The sequence below is a fragment of the Salmo trutta genome, chromosome 29 (assembly GCF_901001165.1).
Source record: "Salmo trutta chromosome 29, fSalTru1.1, whole genome shotgun sequence".
Classification (NCBI taxonomy): Eukaryota; Metazoa; Chordata; class Actinopteri; order Salmoniformes; family Salmonidae; genus Salmo; species Salmo trutta.
This window is the reverse complement of record NC_042985.1, coordinates 39765651-39781709: the sequence shown is the minus strand read 5'-3', so window position 1 is coordinate 39781709 and position 16059 is coordinate 39765651. Positions and strand designations below refer to the sequence as shown.

Genomic DNA, 16059 nt, shown 5'->3' with positions numbered 1-16059 from the left:
GTGAATTTTGGCCCATTCCTCCTGACAGAGCTGGTGTAACTGAGTCAGTTTGTAGGCCTCCTTGCTCGCACACGCTTTTTCAGTTCTGCCCACAAATGTTCGACAGGATTGTGGTCAGGGCGTTGTGATAGCCATTCCAATACCTTGACTTTGTTGTCCTTAAGCCATTTTGTCACAACTTTGGAAGTATGCTTGGGGTCATTGTCCATTTGGAAGACTTACTTGCGACCAAGCTTTAACTTCCTGACTGATGTCTTAAGTTGTTGCTTCAATATATCCACATAATTTTCCTGCCTCATGATGCCATCTATTTTGTGAAGTGCACCAGTCCCTCCTGCAGCAAAGCACCCCCACAACATGATAATGCCACCTCCATGCTTCACGGTTGGGATGGTGTTCTTCAGCTTGCAAGCCTCCGCCTTTTTCCTCCAAACATAATGATGGTCATTATTGCCAAACAGTTCTATTTTTGTTTCATCAGACCAGAGGACATTTCTCCAAAAAGTACTATCTTTGTCCCCATGTGCAGTTGCAAAATGGTGTTCTACAGATGGTGCTCCTGTAGAACACTAGAACACTGTGATGGCCCTCGGGGACAGGCTGAATTTCTTGTTGTGTCTTCTTCACTATGGTGTGTCTGAGATGTGTACGCCAAGGAATTTGACGTTATTTACCGTCTCCACGGCGGCCCCATTGATGAGGATGGGGGCGTGTCCAGCCTGCTTCCTCGTAAGTCCACAATGCGCCCCTTTGTTTTGCTAACATTGAGGGAGAGGTTGTTTACCTCCTCCCTGTAGGTTGTCTCGTTATTGGTGATCAGGCCTACTACAGTCGTGTCTTCAGTGAACATGATGATGGAGTTGGAACTGTGTGAGGCCACACAGTCATGGGTATACAGAGAATGCAGGAGGGGACAGAGGAAGCACCCTTGTGGGGCCCCCGGGTTGAGGATCAGTATCGAGGAGGTAATGATGCCTACCTTCACCAACTGGGGGCGGCCCATTGTGCTTGAAGCTTGAGAAAAATATGTTTAGCTTGGCTTGTAGGGTGGCGTCGGTGACCGTGATGTGGCTGGCTTTCTTTTTGTAATCCATGATCGTAAGGAGCCTTTGCCACATACGCCTTGTGTCCGACCCGCTGAATTGCTCCTACACTTTGTCTCTATACTTGTTTTTCATATTTGTACTGTCTAACCAAATTATTGTCCCCGGTCACCTTGCCCTATTCATAAGCAGCACCTCTCTCTTTCAGTTTTCCTACAAGGCTGCTATCAAGCCACGGTTTTTGATTCGGGTAAGTTTTGAAAGATACTATTGGTATCACATCATTGTGACTCGTTTCAGGAAACTAGGTGTATGTCGCATGTCACTACTTTACAGGAATGCCTTTTGATCGTAAACTTTTTTTATTTTAATCAAAATGCATTTTTGGGAAGAAATGCCTTCTGGAACATGTGAACTTTCATGTGCCTTAATAACAAACTTGTGTGCCATCTGTAAATATGAATAAAATTGTTCAATTACGAGCCTAGTTGGTTTAGCCATGGAAAAAGTCAGCAACCTTCCCGCTAGCCATGATTGGCTGAGATAATGAGTGGGCTGGACATGCCAAGAGATGAGTTTGGATTGGTCTGCCATGTAGCGCGCTTCTTTCTATAATATAAGCTGGTCAGTATGTGTAGATAATCCTTTCTAACGCAGCTTTTTTTAAAGATATCACATAGTAGAACTGCATAAGTGTTGCTCTCCACTTTCTGGAGGACCGAGTTTTGAAATCAGTGGAATTACAGTATGATGGCTAAAGAGAAAATTCTGCCGTTTTATTGCAAATATACAGACACAGTCAAAGAGAACACACACAGAAGGCTCCGGATTACATCTTCAAACTAAGGGCAACCATGGCATCTGTGACAGAGAGGGAGAAACATCCATCCATGTATACGGGTAAGAGAGTCTAGCTAGCTACATTTTCAGATAATACACTTTTCTAATTTTGTCAGAAAGTCGTTTTCATTTCAAGTTCAAGTGTACTGTTAGCTAGCTAGCTAAAGTTATGTGTATGAGCTGTGTAGTAATATTATTCGTATCTCAGAGCCAGATTCATGCAGAGTAGTAACATTATGAGTTGGGATTATGGTTCATTGTTTAGCTAGCTAGCTGCATGTCTAAACAATAGACTTCACTATGAAAGTAACAATTTCAATAGAATGTTTATGATGTGACTATGACAACTTGTAAATTCACTCTGGCTATCTACTCTGACTTCAGAGAACTCTCGTCTGAGTGTTGCAGAGCGCAGAATAACTGACGAATTTATGAACGCTCAACACCCATTGAATATGGCCGGTGTCAGTAAAAGTTGGCAATTTTTTTTAAATTAAATTGTTGCCAGCAGCACAGTTGCAACGCTCTGGATAACATAAAAACAGCCTAACCAGCTCTGCTAGGGTGAGTAAAATGGTCAGAGTGAGCTGCTCTCTCATGTGTCTGGAAGTAGCTAGCAAGCTAGCCAACGTTAGCCAGTTAGCTTGGGTAACTGCTGTTGTTAAGTCAGAATGCTCGGATCAACCCTACTTTTCGGCCAGATCATCCAGTGTGCACTCTGAATTCTCCGAGAGCAAAACGCTCTGAATTTACAAACGGCCAATCTGACAACACTCCAGAACAGCTGAAGATGATTTTTAAAGAATTGATCGGGTTACTACTTGAAACCAACAAACGCCCCATAATATCTGGCCCTCTGCCCTCCCTAAATCGCTGCATTGAACAGTTCAGCAGACTTTTAGCCCTCCATAACTGTCTAAGAGACTATTGCAGCTCTGTGGGTGTAATATCTATTGACAATTTTGATACCTTCTAGAAACAAAGCTTGTATTATGAGGATGGGATCCACCCAAATAATTTGGGTTCATGGATCCACTCACAGCATTGTAAGGCTGTGTTGAGACGATGACTTAAAAATGACCCAAGCCCAACTCATTTAATCCCTACCATTGTGTCACTGAGTTGTCATTATGCTTCAGCAAATGTACATTATCCCAGGGGCGTTGGAAGACAATGTAAGTAACCAAATGTATGTCCCTCTTACTGCCCTGAATGCCTCTGCTGACCCTACAGCTATTGTACGCAGTAATCAAATGCCTATGAACCAGAGTTATACTGTTAGCACTGAGGTGGTGTGCCCTAGCAGGAAGTCCACTGTGTGCAGCTCACCCTGCACTTACATAAATAACCTGAGCATGTCTACCTCTGCTAAGCTTCCCAGTAAAGCAAGAAAAACAATCAAGCATCCCAGAAAAGTGTTAAAAATAGCCCACGTTAACATATGTAGATTAAGAAACAAGGATCATGAAATCAATAATTTGCTAGTGACAGATGACATTCATATTCTGACAATCTCTGAAACTCACTTAGATAATACCTTTGATACAGTGGTAGCAATACATGGTTATAAGATACAGCAAATACAGAAATAACTAAAAGGTGGAGGTGTGGCTGTTTATATTCAGAACCACATTCCTGTAAAGCTTAGAGAGGATCTCATGTTAAAAACTGTTGAAATAATATGGCTACAGGTTCATCTGCCTCACCTAAAGCCCATTCTGGTGGGAAGCTGCTATAGACCACCAAGTGCTAACAGTCAATATCTGGATAACATGTGTGAAATGCTTGATAATGTATGTGATATCAATAGAGAGGTATATTTTCTGGGTGATTTCAAAAATGACTGGCTTTCATCAGGCTGCCCACTCCAGAGAAAACTTCAAACTGTAACCTGCAACCTTGTCAATCAACCTACCAGGGTAGTTACAAACAGCACAGGTATGAAATCATCAACATGTATTGATCACATCTTTACTAATGCTGCAGAAATTTGTTTGAAAGCAGGAAAACCAAAGTTCCAAAGGCTGGTCCTAATATAGTGTATAAGAGGTCATACAAGAAGTTTTGGAGCGATTCCAATGTTGTTGTAAAGAATATTTGTTGGTCCAAGATGTGTAATGGGAAACGAAAGAGAAAGAGGGATACCTAGTCAGTTGTACAACGGAATGCATTCATTTAACCCAATACCTCTGAATCAGAGAGGTTAACATCGACATCCACGTCATCGGTGCCCGGGGAACAGTGGGTTAACTGACTTGCTCAGGGGCAGAACGACAGATTTGTACCTTGTCAGCTTTCGGTTACTGGCCCAACGCTCCTACCTGCTGCCCAATGAGGAACAACCAGACGCTGCACTTGACACATTTATGAAATTGCTTATCACAGTTACTAATAAGCATGCACCCATTAAGAAAATGACTGTAAAAACTGTTAAATCCCTGTGGATTGATGAGGAATTAAAACAAATTATGGTTGAGAGGGCTAAGGCAAAAGAAATGGCAAATAGGTCTGGATGAACAACTGATTGGCAAATGTACTGCAAATTGAGAAATTGTGACTAAACTGAATAAAAAGAAGAAGAAACTACACTATGAAACAAAGATAAATGACAAAGAATGATAGTAAAAAGGATTTGGAACACCTTAAATGAGATTTTGGGCCAAAAGGCAAACTCCGCCCCATCATTCATTGAATCAGATGGCTCATTCCTCACAACACTCACTGATATTGCCAACTACTTTAATGATTTTTTTCATTGGCAAGATTAGCAAATTTAGGCATGATATGCCAGCAACAAATGCTGACACTACACATCCAAGTATATCTGACCAAATTATGAAAGACAAGAATTTTTATTTTCAATTCCATAAAGTAAGTGTGGAAGAGGTGAAAATTATTGTTGTCTTTCAAGAATGATTAGGCGTGCTGTTTTGTTAGACTTCATTGTGGATTTGACATTATCGATCATAGTCTGCTGCTGGAAAAACATATGTGATATGGCTTTACACCCCATGCTATATTATGGATAAATAGTTACCGGTCTAACGGAACACAGAGGGTGTTCTTTAATGGAAGCCTCAAACAAAATCCAGGTAGAATCAGGCCCCTTAGTTTTTCAATCTTTACTAACGACATGCCACTGGCTTTGAGTAAAGCCAGTGTCTATGTATGCGGATGACTCAACACTATACACGTCAACTACCACAGCGACTGAAATGACAGCAACACTTAACAAACAGCTGCAGTTAGTTTCAGAATGGGTGGCAAGGAATAAGTTAGTCCTAAATATTTGAAAAACTAAAAGCCTTGTATTTAGGACTAATCATTCACTAAACCCTAAACCTCAACTAAATCTTGTAATGAATAATGTGGTAATAGAGCAAGTTGAGGAGACTAAACTGCTTTGAGTAACCCTGGATTGTAAACTGTCATGGTCAAAACATATTGATACAACAGTAGCTAAGATGGGGAGAAGTCTGTCCATAATAAAGCTCTACTCTGCATTCTTAACAGCACTATCAACAAGGCAGGTCCTACAGGCCTTAGCTTTGTCACACTTGGACTACTGTTCAGTCGTGTGGTCAGGTACCACAAAGAGGGACTTAGGAAAATTGCAATTGGCTCAGAACAGGGCAGCACAGCTGGCCCTTGGATGTACACAGAGAGCTAACATTAATAATATGTATTTCAATCACTCTTGGCTCAAAGTGAAGGAGAGATTGACTACATCACTACTTGTATTTGGGAATGCACCAAACTGTCTGTTTGAACTACTGGCACACAGCTCGGACAACCATGCATACCCCACAAGACATGCCACCAGAGGTCTCTTCACAGTCCCCAAGTCCAGAACAGACTATGGGAGGCGCACAGTACTACATAGAGCCATGACTACATGGAACTGTATTCCACATCAAGTAACTCATGCAAGCAGTAAAATTAGATTTAAAAAACAGATCAAAATACACCTTATGGAACAGCGGGGACACATGCATACACACACACAATAAACATACGCCCTATACACACACGTACACATGGATTTTGTGTTGTAGATATGTGGTAGTAGAGTAGGGGCCTGAGGGCACACACTTAATATGTTGTGAAATCTGTTGTGAATGCATTGTAATGTTATTAAAAATGTATAACTGCCTTAATTTTGCTGGACCCCAGGAAGAGTAGCTGCTGCCTTGGCAGCAGCTAATGGGAATCCACAATAAATACAAATACTCCTCTGCAGCTCCACGGAGGCCAAACAGCTTATTTCCATGAACCCCTATGAGCTTTTCAGTGGCAAAGGAGTGCTGTGTAAAGAAAAATCACCACAATCACACACAAAGTGAAACCACATGTGCCACTGATCCCTCCAAATAGAGCGTTCACACCCCGCAGAGGCAGTTGTTGATGAGGGCAGAAATGGATCTCCTTCTCTTCTTCTTCCCCACCTCTTTCTTGCTCTATTCATCTCTCCGCTCCCCCTCTTGCATCTTTCTTCTCTCTCTCCCCTTTCCCGCTCCCCTCTCTTTTTCTTCCGTCTCCACTCATCCTCTCTCTGTATTCCCCTCTCCACTGGTACTATTGTTCTCTCTCTATTTCCCTCTTCTATCTTTCTTCTCTCTGCCTTCTCTCTTTCCCTCTCTCGCTCTCTCTCAAAACAGTCAAATAGGGCTACATATAGTTGAAGTCAGAAGTTAACATACACCTTAGCCAAATACATTTAAACTCAGTTTTTCACAATTCCTGACATTTAATCCTAGTAAAAATTCCCTGTCTTCAGTCAGTTAGGATCACCACTTGATTTTAAGAATGTGAAATGTCAGAATAATAGTAGAGAGAATGATTTATTTCAGCTTTTATTTCTTTCATCATATTCCCAGTGGGTCAGACGAATACATACACTCAATTAGTATTTGGTAGTATTGCCTTTAAATTGTTTAACTTGGGTCAAAGGTTTCGGGTAGCCTTCCACAAGCTTCCCACAACAAGTTGGGTGAATTTTGGTCCATTCCTCCTGGCAGAGCTGGTGTAACTGAGTCAGGATTGTAGGCCTCCTTGCTCGCACATGCTTTTTCAGTTCTGCCCACACATTTTCCATGGGATTGAAGTCAGGGCGTTGTGATGGCCACTCCAATACCTTGACTTTGTTGTCCGTAAGCCATTTTGCCACAACTTTGGAAGTATGCTTGGGGTCATTGTCCATTTGGAAGACCCATTTGCGACCAAGCTTTAACTTCCTGACTGATGTCTTGAGATGTTGCTTCAATATATCCACATAATTTTCCTTTCCTCATGATTCCATCTATTTTGTGAAGTGCACCAGTCCCTCTTACAGCAAAGCACCCCCATAACATGATGCTGCCACCCCCGTGCTTCACGGTTGGGATGGTGTTCTTCCGCTTGCAAGCCTTCCCCTTTTTCCTCCAAACATAATGATGGTCATTATGGCCAAACAGTTATATTTTTGTTTCATCAGACCAGGGGACATTTCTCCAAAAACTACGATCTTTGTACCCATGTGCAGTTGCAAACTGTAGTCTGGCTTTTTTATGGCGGTTTTGGAGCAGTGGCTTCTTCCTTGCTGAGCGGCCTTTCAGGCTATGTCGATATAGGACTCGTTTTACTGTGGATATATATATATACTTTTGTACCTGTTTCCTCCAGCATCTTCACAATGTCCTTTGCTGTTGATCTGGGATTGATTTGCACTTTTCGCACCAAAGTACGTTCATCTCTAGAAGACAGAACGCGTCTCCTTCCTGAGCAGTATGACGGCTGCGTGGTCCCATGGTGTTTATACTTGAGTACTATTGTTTGTACAGATGAACGTAGTACCTTCAGCCATTTGGAAATTGCTCCCAAGGATGAACCAGACTTGTGGAGGTCTAAAAAAAATTCTGAGGTCTTGGCTGATTTCCTTTGATTTTCCCATGATGTCAAGCAAAGAGGCACTGAGTTTGAAGGTAGGCCTTGACATACATCTACAGGTACACCTCCAATTGACTCAAATTATGTCAATTAGTCTATCAGAAGCTTCTAAAGCCATGACATCATTTTCTGAAATTTTCCAACCTGTTTAAAGGCACAGTCAACTTAGTGTATGTAAACTTCTGACCCACTGGAATTGTGATACAGTGAAATAATCTGTCTGTAAACAATTGTTGGAAAAATGATTTGTGTCATGCACAAAGTAGATGTCCTAACTGACTTGCCAAAACTATAGTTTGTTAACAAGAAATTTGTGGAGTGCTTGAGAAACGAGTTTTAATGACTCCAACCTAAGTGTGTGTAAACTTCCGACTTCAACTGTATGTGCCCCCTGTTCCCCATTGTCCTTGTTGATTATTGTTCCATGTCCTGTGCTCTGTTGTATCAGCTTTTGTGTTACCGTGTTAGTGTGCACTTGTTTTTATGGGTCTCGTCCCGTGTATTTATTAGAGGTTTACACCTCGCTCTTTGTTTGGGTTACAGCCCTGTGTTATATATATATATACACACGTGTTTGTTTTGGGCTTCGTCCCCATCATGTTCATGACGTACTTTATTTTGGGTAGAGAAATTAAACCCCCTATTTGTATTCCTGAGCCTGCCTCCTATCATTATACAATGTGACAGAATAATCAACCTATCTAATGGAGACAGAAATTTGTGGAGTGGTTGAAAAACGAGTTTTAATGACTCCAACCTAAGTGTATGTAAACTTCCGACTTCAACTGTATATACAAATAATAATGGATTGGATTCATATGGCATTTAAATATAGCACATATGTAAATTGTTTGTCAGCAGTTCACAGCAAGTTTCACACTACAGAGCAGTTACGTCACCTCCTCCACCACCCATAACCAAAATGTATGAAACATGGAATCCCCTACCTAGGCAGTCCTCTACCTTGCTCTGTTTGCCCCAACCTAAATAAGTTTGGCTTCTATTGGTTTCAATTGATAATATTGGTGCCAGAGGGCCTGATGTTGCTTCGTGGCCTGCGTGGAAATCAAACTTGGGAGAAGACTGGCAAACACAACAACACACACAAGGCCCTATAAAATCAACGATGTGGAGAACGCGGACGGGATCACGTACTCCAGACATTGAAACGGAATTCAACAATATAAAAAAAACTATTTGAACTTAGGAGGAAATCAACTAAATGTATTGAAGTTATTCGAGAATTATTTCATTTACCCAAGATTATCATAAGACATGAACAAAATGCATCAGTGATTCGTATTTCCCTTAAACTTTCTGAAGAGGCAACGCTGGAATGCCCCTGTCTGTGTGTGCGTTTATCTAACACTTTGCGTCGCCATTAGCGATGATGCTAATAATGATAACCGTCTTCTGGGTAGATGGAAAGGCTTTCCCAAAAACCTTCTCAATTAAATGTGAACTACAAAGTAGCCTATGCCTACCTGGCAGAGTGATATCATGCCTATTTGTATCAATCCAGTGGTGATTTGTTTAGCAAACTCTGCAATCATGTGTGCTACAGAAACACTGCTAACCAAACAAGGCTCTTGCTTTGCACACATGTATCTACACCCTAAAATAAACATTTCTCAGAGTTATTCCAGCCCTAAAAAGAAGGTTGCCTGATGTGGTTTAAGCACTCTTGTGGATAAAATTTTTTGAATTTTGTTGTTTGTCTATGAATGATTTTGAGAGCGAAAACCTGACAAAACAGGGGAAAAAACTGAAACCTTCACAAACAAAACAGAGAAAATGTAACTGGGGGGGGGAAAATAAACAGAATTAGACAAAAAAAATACAACAGATTTTATAGGGCCCTACAAACACACACAGTGAGGCTTGGTTACCATGGTATCCAGGCCGAGGGTCAGCAGCATGAGGAAGAAGATGATGGCCCAGAACGGAGAGAGTGGGAGTCTGGTCAGAGCCTCTGGGTACACCACGAACGCTATGCCTGGACCTGAGAGTGTTAATTCAGATTGATAATCAGAGACAAAAGTGCCAATAAATACTGAACAAAAGCAACTATCTACTCTGACTTGGGTTGTGTGCATATCGAAACAGTACTATTACACTTCAGAATTGGCCAAGCCACTCTCTATCTCTGTAGATATCTGTCTATCTGTCTATGGTCATACACTATCTGATCCTACCAGACCTAGGTTTCAAATCATTTCAAATACTTTGTGTATTTTGACTTTTCAAGCATTTGAACCCAGGTCTGGATGCTTCGTGATCCCTATATGAATGTGTAATTTACCTTCATCTGCCACCTTCTCAATGGGCACCTTCAGTTCATGGGCCATGAATCCAATGACGGAGAAGATGACGAACCCAGCGAATATACTGGTGGCACTGTTAACTATGCACACTATGATGGTGTCCCTAAACAAGAGAAAAGAGAGACAAGAAAGGGATGTAAATGTTACAGGGCTGTAACCCTTACAGTATTAGAGAACTTAGAACGTTTTCTATATGTTGGTAATTGTTATAATGTGTCAAAATGTCAAAACATTATAATAACATAACCCTAGGATGTTCTAAGTGTTTTACAGGAGTTAGTACCTGGTTTTGTTAAAATAATGTCTTCTTTTACATATCTATCGACCATCATCATGTGTGATATTGAATAAATGTATGAACAAATAAATGAATTATCTTCTGTGCAGGCTTATCCAAATGCATAACATTTGTGGAGTGGTTCAACAGTTCCCTCTAGTGGGAAACTATGGCCTCATACCAAGAGAGAGAGAATACTGTGCCAGTCTCTGCTAGTAGCAGTTTTACTTCTAGTTTATATGTTGTGATATTGTCACGGTACTCAGTATCACAACACTCAAAGTATCATGGCAAGAAAAAAAACATGAAGCAGACAGATTTTCATGATGACAATCGTCTGTTGGAAATAAACAAACAGCTAGCAACGTGCATGCCCCGCCGACCTCAGGATTCCCCCTTTTCCAGCCATTATTTCCCTGTTTTTGTGAGGTGTAAATTCACCTGTCACAAAATTGTTGCTGGATAGATTAATTTAAAAAGAAAATCAATGTACACTACCGTTCAAAAGTTTGGGGTCACTTAGAAATGTCCTTATTTTTGAACGAAAAGCACATTTTTTGTCCAATAAAATAATATCAAATTGATCAGAAATACATAATGTTGTTTAACTGGAAACGGCAGATTTTTTATGGAATATCTACATAGGCGTACAGAGGCCCATTATCAGCAACCATCACTCCTGTGGTCCAATGGCACGTTGTGTTAGCTAATCCAAGTTTATCATTTTAAAAGGCTAATTGATCATTAGAAAACCCTTTTGCAATTATGTTAGCACAGCTGGACAATGTTGTTCTAATTAAAGCAGCAATAAAACGTGCCTTCTTTAGACTAGTTGAGTATCTGGAGCATCAGCATTTGTGGGTTCGATTACAGGCTCAAAATGGCCAGAAACAAAGACCTTTCTTCTGAAACTCGTCAGTCTATTCTTGTTCTGAGAAATTAACAACTCTTTATTAAGAAATCCTCTATATCAAATTTCAGCCAGCCAGACCGACCAGCCAGCCCGAGTTGCCTGCATGCCCGACCCCCACCAGTCTAGTCAATAACTCAACTCTCTCCCAACACAAGTTCCTTCCCAGTTCCCACCTTACATTTTTTTAGTTCCCAAGGGAAAGTTTTGGAAACATAAAAAACCCACACACACACAAAAAACACATCCACCTCAAATATAAATGAACACACAGAAACAGCAAATCCTCCATATAATTCACTTCATAGGCCTAATAGTACTGTAGAGCTCTTTTAACTTGCACACAATATAGCTGGGTTGCCCCGTCCTGTCCCTAGGGGTCCACCACACTGCAGCTCCCCAACCCAACACACCCTACTCAGCTTTAGGATCTTATGGCGCCGGAGGAGAAGGCTGCCATTTTACTGGCTCCTAACCAACTTTGCTATTTAGTTTTTTTGCATTTTTCATAACTCATTTTGTACATAACGTTGCTGCTACCTTCTCTTATGCCCGAAAAGAGCTTCTGGACACCAGAACAGCAATTACTCACCTCGAACTGGACAAAGATTTTTTCTTTAATGAGTACGATGCGAAGGATGTACTGCTTCCCGGAGACTAGGCCCTCGTCCCCGTCATTCGCGTGAAGAAAAGACAGAAATACAAGGGGCGGAGGTATGGGTGCCTTGTGAGAATTTGTCGGAGAGTGAGTAAACCACCACTATCCTCGGTATTATTGGCCAATGTGCAATCATTGGAAAACAAACTGGACGATCTACGATTAAGAATCTCCTACCAACGGGACCTTAAAAATGGTAATATCTTATGTTTCACCAAGACTTGGCTGAAAGACGACACAGATTATAAAGAGTTGGCTGGCTTCTCCATTTTTTCGGCAGGACAGAGCAGCTACGCCTGGTAAGACGAGGGGCGGGGGTGTGTGTCTATTTGTCAATAACTGCTGGTGAGCGGTGTCTAATATTAAATAAGTCTCGAGGTATTGCTCACCTGAGGTAGAATACCTCATGATAGCTGTAGACCACACTATCTAAAAAGAGAGTATATCTATATTATTTGTAGCCGTCTATTTACCACCACAAACCGATGCTGGCACTAAGACTGCACTCAACAAGCTGTATAAGGCCATAAGCAAACAAGAAAATGCTCATTCAGAAGCCGCGCTCCTAGTGGCCGGAGACTTTAATGCAGGCAAACTTAAATCCATTTTACTTCTATTCTACCAGCATGTCACATGTGCAACCAGAGAAAAAAAACTCTAGACCACCTTTACTCCACACACAGAGACGCATACAAAGCTCAATACACTCAATACAGAAGTGGTCAGATGACGCGGATGCTATGCTACAGGACTGTTTTGCTAGCACAGACTAGAATATGTTCCGGGATTCATCCAATGGCATTGAGGAGTATACCACCTCAGTCACTGGCTTCATCAATAAGTGCATCGACAATGTTGTCCCCACAGTGACCGTATGTACATTTCCCAACCAGAAGCAATGGATTACAGGCAACATCCGCACAGAGCTAAAGGCTAGAGCTTCCGCTTTCAAGGAGCGGGACACTAATCTGGATGCTTATAAAAAATCCCGCTATGCCCTCAGACGAACCATCAAACAGGCAAAGCATCAATTCAGGACTAAGATTGAATCCTACTACACCGGCTCTGACACTAGTCGGATGTGGCAGGGCTTGAAAACTATTACGTACTACAAAGGGAAACCCAGCCGCAAGCTGCCCAGTGACGCAAGCCTACCAGTCAAGCTAAATGCCTTTTATGCTCGCTTTGAGGCAAGAAACACTGAAGCATGCATGAGAGCACCAGCTGTTCCGGACGACTGTGTCATCGCTCTCTCCATAGCCAATGTGAGCAAGACCTTTAAACAGGTCAACATTCACAAAGCCATGGGGCCAGACAGATTACCAGGACGTGTACTCAAAGCATGTGCGGACCAGCTGGCAAGTGTCTTCACTGACAATTTTCAACCTCTCCCTGGCCGAGTCTGTAATATCAACATGTTTCAAACAGACCACCATAGTCCCTGTGCCCAAGATAGCGAAGGTAACCTGCCTAAATTATTACCGCCTGTAGCACTCATGTTGGTAGCCATGAAGTGCTTTGAAAGGCTGGTCATGGCTCACATCAACACCATCATGCCAGAAACCCTAAACCCAATCCAATTCACAAACCACCCCAACAAATCCACAGATGACACAATCTCAATCTCAACCACACTGCCCTTTCCCACCTGGACAAAAGGAACACCTATGTGAGAATGCTGTTTATTGACTACAACGCAGAGTTCAACACCATAGTGCCCTCAAAGCTCATCACTAAGCTAAGGACCCTGGGACTAAACACCTCCATTTGCAACTGTATCCTGGACTTCCTGACGGGCCGCCCCCAGGTGGTAAGGGTAGGCAACAACACCTTTCTGCCACGCTGATCCTCAACACTGGGGCCCCTCAGGGGTGCGTGCTTAGTCCCCTCCTTTACTCCCTGTTCATCCATGACTGCGTGGCTAAGCACAACTCCAACTCTTGCTTTTACAACATGGTGAAAGAGCGCAACACATACACACTGAACTATGCTTAACTCTCCCATGCTGGTCCAGCCACCCTTCCAGAAGCTTTCACACAGCCTGTCTGTCCTAAATCCAGCCATCTGAACACTCCAAACAGCCTACCTGACCATGAGGTGTCCTCTTGGTACTAAAGCGAACCGTTGCCGCTTTTGTATCACATTGAAATTATAAAACTGAGGCGGGACAAAACAGAAATTTCAGAATGTAGGGGAGACATGACCCCCCCCCCCCCCCCCCCGCCACCAGTGAAAGTTGCACCCACCCCTGGAAGTTTCTATGTAATGCACCTCAATAGGTAGTGCTTTTACACAATGTAGATACCTAATACTACACAAATGACTGTAATTTCTATTTCAGTTTTCTGTATCAACATTTTAGCTTTTATTATAAAAAAATCTTTAGAGAGTTAAATATTACTTTCTAGAGCACAACGTGTGCTTCAAAAGTAGCTAGAATTCCTATAGGCCCAATAACCTATAGCTGAAAACATATATGTACACAGTACCAGTCAATAGTTTGGACACACCTACTCATTCAAGGGTTTTTCTTTATTTTTACTATTTTCTACATTGTAGAATAATAGTGAAGACATCAAAACTATGAAATAACCCATATGAAATCATGTCGTAACCAAAAAAGTTTTTTTTTTTAAGTAAATATATTTGAGATTTGAGATTTTTCAAAGTAGCCACTCTTTGCCTTGAAGACAGCTTTGCACACCCTTGGCATTCTCTCAACCAGCTTCATGAGGTAGTCTCCTGGAATACATTTAAATGAACAGGTGTGCCTTGTTAAACGTTAATTTGTGGAATTTCTTTCCCTCTTAATATGTTTGAGCCAATCGGTTCTGTTGTGACACGGTAGGAGTGGTAAACAGAAGATAGCCCTATTTGGTAAAAGACGAAGTCCATATTATGGCAAGAACAGCTCAAATAAGCAAAGAGAAACGACAGTCCATCATTACTTTAAGACATGAAGGTCAGTCAATCCGGAAAATGTCAAGAACTTTGAAACTTTCTTCAAGTGCAGTCGCAAAAACCATCAAGCGCTTTGATGAAACTGACTCTCATGAGGACCACCACAGGAAAGGAAGACCCAGAGTTACTTCTGCTGCAGAGAATACGTTCATTAGAGTTAACTGCACCTTATATTGCAGCCCAAATAAATGTTTCACAGAGCACATCTCAACATCAACTGTTTAGAGAATACTGCGGCCTTCATAGTCGATTTGCTGCAAAGAAACCACTACTAAAGGACACCAATAATAAGAAGAGACTTGCTTGGGTCAAGAAACATGAGCAATAGATATTAGACAGGTGGAAATCTGTCCTTTGGTCTGATGAGTCCAAATTTGAAAGTTTTGGTTCCAACCGGCGTGTCTTTGTGAGACGCAGAATAGCTGAACGGATGATCTCTGCATGTGTGGTTCCCATCGTGAAGCATGGAGGAGAATGTGTGATGGTGTGGGGGTGTTTTGCTGGTGACACTGTCAGTGATTTATTTAGAATTCAAGGCACACTTAACCAGCATGGCTACCACAGCATTCTGCAGCGATACGCCATCCCATCTGGTTTGCGCTTAGTGGGACTATGTTTTTCAACAGGACAATAACCCAAAACAAACCTCCAGTCTTTGTAAGGGCTATTTGACCAAGAAGGAGAGTGATGGAGTGCTGCATCAGATGACCTGGCCTCCTCAATCTCCCAACCTCAACCCAATTGAGATGGTTTGGGATGAATTGGACCGCAGAGAGAAGGAAAAGCAGTCAACAAGTGCTCAGCATATGTGGGAACTCCTTCAAGACTGTTGGGGAAAAATTCTTCATGAAGCTGGTTGAGAGAATGCCAAGAGTGTGCAAAGCTGTCATCAAGGCAAAGGGTGGCTAATTTGAAGAATCTAAAATATAACATATATTTTGATTTGTTTAACACTTGTTTGATTACATATGTGTTATTTCATCATTTTGATGTCTCCACTATTATTCTATAATGTAGAAAATAGTAAAAATAAATAAAAACCCTTGAATGAGTAGGTGTGTCCAAACTTTTGACTGGTACTGAATGGTATATATTTATATATTATATATATTATCATTGTG

At 41.7% G+C, this 16059-nt stretch overlaps 1 protein-coding gene across 1 annotated transcript in view; it reads right to left on the bottom strand.

Moving 5' to 3' along the window:
* Positions 1-16059, bottom strand: part of slc6a5 (solute carrier family 6 member 5) — a 46446-nt gene that overhangs the window by 20364 nt on the left and 10023 nt on the right. Inside the window, exons 10-11 of the mRNA XM_029722200.1 lie at positions 10111-10235; positions 9698-9810 (exon numbers count right to left, since the gene is read on the bottom strand). Coding sequence (XP_029578060.1) covers positions 9698-9810; positions 10111-10235 — 238 coding nt within the window. The remainder of the gene's footprint in view (positions 1-9697; positions 9811-10110; positions 10236-16059) is intronic.